The sequence below is a fragment of the Zootermopsis nevadensis genome, unplaced genomic scaffold (assembly GCF_977971745.1).
Source record: "Zootermopsis nevadensis isolate Lab colony 2312 unplaced genomic scaffold, Znev_1.0 Znev_ptg000020l, whole genome shotgun sequence".
Lineage (NCBI taxonomy): Eukaryota > Metazoa > Arthropoda > Insecta > Blattodea > Termopsidae > Zootermopsis > Zootermopsis nevadensis.
The window spans coordinates 8246606-8255346 of record NW_028259152.1 but is presented as its reverse complement, the minus strand read 5'-3'; the positions used below and the strand labels follow the sequence as shown (position 1 = coordinate 8255346).

General features: G+C 37.4%; 1 protein-coding gene across 1 annotated transcript; it reads left to right on the top strand.

Annotated features, from left to right (window-relative positions):
• The first annotated feature begins 1626 nt into the window (after positions 1 to 1626).
• On the top strand, positions 1627 to 8646 carry LOC110835396 (apolipoprotein D). Its single transcript, XM_022075550.2, has 6 exons — positions 1627 to 1741; positions 2700 to 2823; positions 5156 to 5283; positions 5634 to 5722; positions 6182 to 6280; positions 7776 to 8646. Exons 2-6 carry the CDS (start codon positions 2701 to 2703, stop codon positions 8231 to 8233), a joined length of 897 nt encoding a protein of 298 aa, XP_021931242.1. The 5' UTR covers positions 1627 to 1741; position 2700; the 3' UTR covers positions 8234 to 8646.
• The last annotated feature ends 95 nt before the right edge of the window (positions 8647 to 8741 follow it).

Sequence of the window (8741 nt, the reverse complement as noted above, 5' to 3'; positions counted from 1 at the left end):
CGTTATCCGGCGTTTAAATCTCCGAACTTCTACTGCAACTATCACTAGCATATGTTTTCAAGTTACCAAACGACAGAGTTTCCTTTACTTCGTTCAGCAGAAGTAAAGGCAGAGAATGTGAGAAACACTAGGACGCCACTGTAGGTCAGATCTCTTGTTAAACTGAAGGTTCGTTCTGCCAGCCACCACACTCATCTTCACTGGCATCCTTCCAGATACAAGTCCTAAACTGTAACTCCCACGGAGCAGAGTTCATCTTGAAAAGCTGACAGTTTCTCAGATAGTCAAGACATTCTCCACCTTTGCACTGTGAAGGTGCATTACTGTTTTCGTAACAACACGCCACTAGCCCATATCCTGAATTAGTTCTACCTACTCCACACCCATTTTAATAATATCCATCAACCTATGCCTCGGTCTCCGAAGCGGTTTCTTCCGATCAAATTTTCAAATTCAGATTTGTATGGCTTCTCATATCGTCTATGCACACTACACGTCCCGCCCACCTCACTCTTCTTCACTTGATCACACAAATAACAGGTCTATTTGATGAGGAGTTCAAATTATAAAGTTTATCTCAACCTTCCTGTTATTTCTTGCTTCTTAGGTCCAAATCTTCTTCTCAGCTTCTTGTTTCTCTTTCCGTTTAACAATGGCAGAAGAATTGTCATCAGAGTGGTAACATGGATTGCAATATGCAACAGCAGATTTGTATCAGCAATAAATGCACATCGATGTGAATGAAGTTAAAACAACAACAAAGAACTCGTTTTGGTTAATGTATGTGCGGTCCAGTCTTTATGGATCAGACTGTGATGTGGTCAGGGCCAGACAGACTACTTGTTGCAGTTCAGAATATAATCTTCCCAGCTTTGGTCGTCGTGTTCATTTCTTGCAGCAAAACTAACCAATACCACGGATATCACAGCGTATGGCTATGTTCTACGAATGAATAGCACTGACATTACATCTCATATAGACTAATTCTTTTCCCTTAATATTCATCACGGAGGAAACTATCAGCCCAATAACCAGGTATCCTAAGGACCACTTTTCATGTTTCAAGCCCCTCCTTACAAGTGGTGGGACAGTGATCATATACGTAGAGACGGTCACGAACGGCTCCTTACACATCCAAATTCATTATTTATAATCATTCCACACCAAGTTATATAGGCCTTGATTTTGAATGCGCAGTTAAGCAACTCATGAATCAATCAACAGGCCTACATCAAACTGAATAACAGACAGACAAGCGTGAAACAGTAGCTCCTACCAACAGATTCAGCGCCATCTTCTCTAATGAAAGATAATATGATTACAAGTTATGAATGTTTTGTTTTGAGGGATGAATCTAAAATTTATAAAAAAAAATCCTCATTCTGACAGACAAATTAACCAACGAGACGAAGGGAAACGCAGGTATGCTCCTCGTGTTGCCTCGATTTTACTTCAGATTTGAGTGCATCTTGAATATCCAACTAACGCTGCTGTTAAGAAACTCCGATGACGGTGATAATACTATTCTTCCTTTTTATCCCTTAATATTTTCTCTCTCTCTCTCTCGTAACTCTGGGTTGACCTTCTGGTGAGTTCATTGTCTGCTCGTCCCCCTCTTCACAGCTAATCGCCCCGAGCCAGAACTTGAAGCCCATATATAAGACAAGGGCAGTGCCATCTCCGGACATTACATTTAAAGTTCGTCAGTTCGGAACACGGAACAAAAACACCGAAAGGGCAGGTAAGTGACAAAAGAACTCCACTTTCAGAAGTGTAAAACGAGAGTGAAAAATTGTTCACATATTTTCATTCTTCATTGACATTCACTTACTGAAGATAAGGTTGTTTCTGATAGCACCAACTGCCATGCTAAGTGGGAGATGGAGGAAAAGCTCCACTCATTCTTAACTTTGGCATTACATGAAGGTGAGTTACCAGCTTCATGTTCAGACTGCTTTACTCCTCAGGAAAATCCCCCCCCCCCCCCCATATCTAACAGACGGAAGGTTGGGAGGACCACATTGGATGAGTCCCACAGACAAAAATTTGACCTTGCCAGGAATCAAACCCAGCCATCCATTCATAACATATCATGAAAATATCCTGACTCTTGATGTTCACTTAGTGCTTGAGATTCATTTGTTGCAGATAAAGATGTTATTTTAACAACAGTACATTCATAAATATTATTCTTCCCACATATTTTATTAAGTATACAGGAGCTTACAATATGGAAAAAAATTAAAATAAAATTTGTATTTTAATTATAGGGGCTTACAATATGGAAAAACATAAAAATAAAAGTTTTATATGTCAAATATAGTCATACTATAGACAGACAGCAAGATGCTGATGTGGAAACACAGGTTCAATTCTGGGTGACTTCAAGTGAGATTCATGGTGGATGAAGTGAAGTGGTGCAAATTTTTCTATGAGTTGCTTGGTTTTACCTGTCTAATCATCATTCCCCACTTCACACTCATCTATCACTGCAACACAAACCGTGTGGATAGCCTTGATCCTAAGTTAGGGCTTTAATCTATGACCCAGCAACTAGTTGGTCTCAAAATACCTTAATTAGGTCTGGATTTTATGTCATGTACCATATTTTGTAGCATGGACTTCTCTTTAGTAGAAATTTAATAAATACTTCATACAGCATTGATAATTAGGCTAAATGTGGTGGCATACAATTTCAGAATGGATTGGCTGCGGCTGTTAATTCTTCTGCTGGGATCTGCACTTACAGTTACTGCGCAGGTCCCAAGTTTTTGGGGTTGCCCAGAGAAGAACATTCCTATGCCAGACTTCGACTTGTCAAAAGTGAGTAAGTTTAATGATATAGAATTTGTACAGATCTACAGACAGAAAATTCATATAATTTTATGGTCTTCTGAAATAAGATAAGTAACTGACCCCATGTCTAAACATCATGTAGGAGGCACAGCTCCACGCCTTCATGCTGTAACCACTTTATCCCCGCGGAAAGGGTCGCAGGTATTGGATAGGCAAAGGAAAAAAGTCTTTACACCTGCCAGCAATTGAGCCCTGGCCATCCAGCCAATAAGTAATTGATTTACTGACTGATTTATCTCAGTAACAAACATGAGATAATCATACTAACTTGTAAAGTAACTTCACAATACAAGATTTTGCTTGAGAAACTGATAGTTACTCAACCGGTAAAGAAATTCCTTGTTAAAAACTTGACAGTTAACACTGTCACAATATAAACGTATCATTGTATATCTTAAGAAATCATACAACTATGTATAAAGCCAAGAATCCTGGTCTGTTTTAGTCTATTTATATTGTGAAGATAGATAAACTAAAAGTATTGTGATAAGTCCATCTTCTCTAATAACTTATAAGAAATGACAGATTTTCAAGAAATTTCATACATCATGCCAAAGAGCCACCCCACATTTATATATCTAAATTTGCTGCCATTTGTATGACCCACTGTTTAGGTCCCACCCTAAAACCCCAGAAGGAGCAATGAAATTGTAGTGCTGGTATCAGGATACCTTTGACAAAGAATAGGAAATGTGTATATACTGAAGACGTAAAGTTTGTCCCGCTACGTGCCATGTAGGCGCTTGGGGTGAGCGGAGGTATAGCTCCTCTCTTTCTTGACCTCGGCACTAGATGGGGGTTAGTGGTCGGCATCACGCCCTGGCCGGCTTTACCCCCGGGAAAGGACCCCGGTACCCATTGTAGAGGAGGCTGGGTGGGCCCCAGAGCCGGTCTGGACGCAGAGGAAAAATCCTCTGGCCCTGTCGGGGATTGAACCCCAGTCGTCCAGCCCGTAGCTAGTCACTATACTGACTAGGCTATCCCGGCTCATACTGAGTAGACGTACTGGCCAGTAAACTCACTTCTAAGTATGACAATCAATTTTGCTAAACTGAATTATTAGTATAAAATATGTTGAGGGTAGATAATAGTCATACACCTAGATAAGCAGTTTCCTGCAGACTGGCTATGTAGCTGGTTCAGTTATGCAAATGCTGCTTTTCCATTTGACCTCCTCTCTCTCCGTACGATATCCCACAGGGTTTCAGAGGCCAGACCACAACACTACATGGCATCTGTTTAAACTACCGAAGTGGGAACAATAGTAATGCCACTTAATGTAGGATCTACAAGTTTTGTGGGGTAGTAAAGTTTAACATATACGACACTTCTAGATAAGTCTTTTGTGGAATACCAAACAATATGGTAGCTATTGAGATCTATATTTAGCTTCTGGTTTGACAGACAGCTAAGACACCACTTCAGCTGCTAGCATCACTCATGACTATCTATAAAAAGAAACTAAACAAAAGAAGAACTAAACTTAATGAAACAAATTAAATACAATTATGTTTAAGGCATGTTCAGTTCCATTAGGTATTTTACCAACTGGCATTCTTGTTAAGAAACAAATGAACAACATATACTCAACAATGAGGAAATTCTCTATCTTGTGTTGGCCCAGAAAAACAAATTATGTTAGTATACAAAATGAACACTGGTGAATTAGTTTCAATCAATGTAGATCTTTTGCATGTTTAACTTCCCTGTGAAAATGTTAAATTGTTTCGTAAATTATAAGCTGACTGTGTAAGACTTGAGGTTCTCACAGCGGTGAATATGAAGATTTCTGTCTTCTGGGTTGTTGCGCTGTGTAGTCTGGTCGATGTTAACCAACGTTTCAGAGGTCATACTGCCTCCGTCATCAGGGCGATGACGGAGGCAGTATGACCTCTGAAACGTTGGTTAACATCGACCAGACTACACAGCGCAACAACCCAGAAGACAGAAATCATCTATAAGCTGACTCTTACCTTCTGAAATCTGGATAAACATGCTTTTGGATTTTTCTCTAGCACATATTAACAAAGGTTAATAGCCTAACTTATGACTGCAGATGAAAATGTAATAATACTGTATGGGACTTATGTGGTTGTAGAAGGATGGGGTGATGAAAGATGAGACGTTAATGGGAGATATACACCAAGGCAACTACTGTCAGTGCAATGGTTCTTCTAATTAAGCTCTAAAGAAATGTTGAGTGATGGCTCTATCACTACGATAGAAGTGTATTGGATCCATAGCACTCAGACTACAGATACACTGAAGTTCCATATAAAACATGTCATCATTGTTGCAGTTCTTGGGAGTGTGGTATGAGGTGCTGCGAGTGCCCACTCTGATGGAGGCTGGTGCTTCATGTGTCAAGAACAGCTACACTCAGACAAGTGATGGAAAGATACATGTTGAGAATGAGCTGAAGCCACTGTAAGTTACTAGAGTGCAATTGTAAATTTGGAGCACTTATAATTTTCTCTCAGCACTTAATTCTTTATCATACTAAAGAAATTCATTATTCTCTGATGAGAAGCTGTAGCCCATAACAATAAAAATATATTGAAGTTAAATTGTTAAATTAAAATGCAATAAAATACACATTTTAAATAATATATTAGTATTGAAAACTATTGAAAGAACATTCCAGTTCAAATGTGTATTTTAGTTTCCTATTTATATTATGAAATAACACAGGAAAAGGCCATATAAAAGAAAGTGAAATTATTTGGTTTTTACAATATTTGTACACAGTCCATCATTATAATCTGTTTCCATTGCAGAGGTCAACCTAAACGAGTGGTACCAGGAGAACTGAAAGTCAGTGGGAAAGCTGGCGAAGGAAAGATCACCATCAAATACAAAGTTCCAAGTAAATAACATTCACTTTGTTGGTACCATAATAAAATCAGTAGTGAACAACAAGTTGTACACCATGCACTTAGGGTATTTTCAAAATGGCCACCATTAAAACTTAAATATCTGAGAATTTGTAAATATATATGACACATGAACCCTAAGCATTCATTCCATAAGTTTGGTGCATTAAATTGTAACTATATTCTTTTAGTACATGAACAGTCCTTGGATGCTTCTTACAGACAGACATCATATGGCCCCCAAACAGAAAACATTTTTGGGTGCAAAATATGGTGACCTCAGAGGCCACTTAACCTTAACACCCAACACATTTTAAGAAGAGGGCAGTGAAAAAGGCAGTGATATAAAATTCAGCATTATGACGTGTGACTTATGTCCCTCGACATAACTCACAACATTATTGTTATAACAACCTGATACTCAGCAAAGTCCAAATATTTTCAATTTACAGTTCTACCTTCCTGGGAGACAACCTACCACATTCTGAACACAGACTATGAATCATATGCAGTTCTCTGGAATTGTGCAAGCTATGGAATAATGAATATTCGTGAGTATATATTCCTACATTTATCAGTGAAATTAAAACTATACAATCAACTCCACTGAGCAGTCCTTGTGAAACAAATACTCACTCAGCTACAAAAGAAATTTCTTAGTCTATGCAACCACAAGGTTAATTATCATGTCTGCAGCAACCCATCATTGGTTTCTATCCTGAAACACACGAATCCTGTCAAAATCCTCCTACTCTATATTGCTTACATTCCCATCTACACCTAGATCTCCCAAATGGTTTCTGACTGAAATTTTGTATGCACTTATCTTTCTCATGTACACTGCATGTCCCACCAATATCATCCTCCTTGATTTGATAAGCCTATTTGTAGAACAGCAAAAAATGTGAAGCTCATCAAGCAAATTTCTCCACCCTCCTGTTACTCAATCCCTCTTAGGTCCAAATATTCTTTTCAGCAGGCTGTTCCCAAACTATATTTGATGTAAAAGACAAAGTTTCACATCCATAAAAAACAAGCAAAATTGAAACAAGTTTTTAAACAATATTGTTTTTCTGGATTGTGTGAACTCACAGGTAGCTACCAGAGTTTCAGAGAAAAATAATGTTTCCATCTCTCAGCTGAGTTTTTATATAGCAGACAAAAGATTAGGATCTGCATTGTAGAAATCATTCCCTGAATTGAATGTTCTTAATTTCTTCATGAATGCAATTTTGATCTGTTACCATCATACCAGAATATTAATACTTTTTTCACATTACTAGCTGCAAACTGATGGTAAGACATGGGCATATACTTAGTTTCCCCTGCACTTACTTCTAAGCCAACCTCCTTCCAAGGATAAGTCAGCTTATGTATCATTCACTGTATGGTGTAGGATATTCTCTTTAAAGTCGAATATGTAGTATACCATAATTTCTGCGATTTATTCTGGCTTAAATTCCAAACTTCACTACCATAACCAAGTGTTGCTGTTGACGTGATAATCTGTAAATGGAATTTTATATAAAATATTTTTTTTCATATATTTTGTTGTATGTTTGTAACTACATATCAATATCTTTTTTCAGATGCAAAATCATGTTTCTTAAGTAAATAAAATCATACACTTCTATTAATTTTCAATTTATTTCTATTCTGAACACATTCCCATTACTTTAGTTTTCTGCATGGAAATTTACATTTACATGCACAAACAAATTTGCTTCTGCTAATGCAACTTTTGTAGGCACATTAAGTTAGATCAAAATAGATTAACAAAAGATGGTTGTCTTCTAGAATGTTGCACTGTGTAGTCTGGTACATATTGACTATTTACCAGACAAGGCACAACATACCAGAAACAGCTGTCTTCATACTTGTTGCTCCAAGAACCCCAGATCTCACCAATGACTAAAAACAAACATGATTTCTAGTAACTCGGTATTTGTTTATTGCCGATTCGTAATTATTTAACAAGGCTGTATCAATTACTGAATTACTTCCATTTCTAGTAGTAATTTACATTGATAAATAATTGCATTACAGAATCTGCGTGGTTGCTGGCTCGTGACAGAAAGCCCCCTGGCACAACTTTGCAGAGGGCATATGGGGTACTTGATGCTTATGGCCTCCCTCGGAACTACCTTGTGGAAACCAATCATGATGACTGTGATATAGTCTCAGAGGCTCCTGAAGTTGTCCCATCAAACCCAGTACCTGCTAACGCAACTAGACAATCCTCAGTCTTAGCTATCACAACTCCTGCCAAAGAAATACCCTCTGAGGTCAGTGATAATACATCTACAAAACCAACAAATGAGAAACTTGCAGAAGACAAAGCTCCACTGGAAAGTGCTGAGAGCCCATCAACAATGGAAGATGTGCCAAAGGCCCCATCTGAGACAAGTCAAGACAACAATGCGGCATCTGAAACGAATGTTACTCCTGAGAAAATTAAAATACCTTCTGATACAATGGCAGACATAAAGAATGGCAAAGTGTAGTGTTGTGTATGATGGTAAATACTATTACATTGTAGATTTTACTCCTACTTTGAACTTCATATGCACAATGTCAAGTTAATTATATTTAAATACATTTCACAGAACAGCTGAAATGCAAATTTTATTAAACATGACAGCAAAACAGCTTTTCATTTGTTACAAATCTAAACATGATGAAGTATTAATATAATTCAGAATCTACTGATAAAAGTATGCAATTGGAAAGTAAATGTTAATCATGTTTCTAATAATTGCCTGTATGTTAGCAATTAGAAGTGTTTTTAGTGTAAATGTTATGTTTCTGTTGCATCTGAATATGTATTTTGTTTCACCAGTGCATTCATATCTGTTTACAAGAATGTTTAATATTTTTCAGTATTTAGCACACAAAATACACAAGTTATATTTCTTAAGATATTAAATATATATCCCCCCTCAACTCCATTATACCAGAATGAAGACATAAAGAATTTTGTAACTCTGTATTCTAGTATTTGAAACTATGACT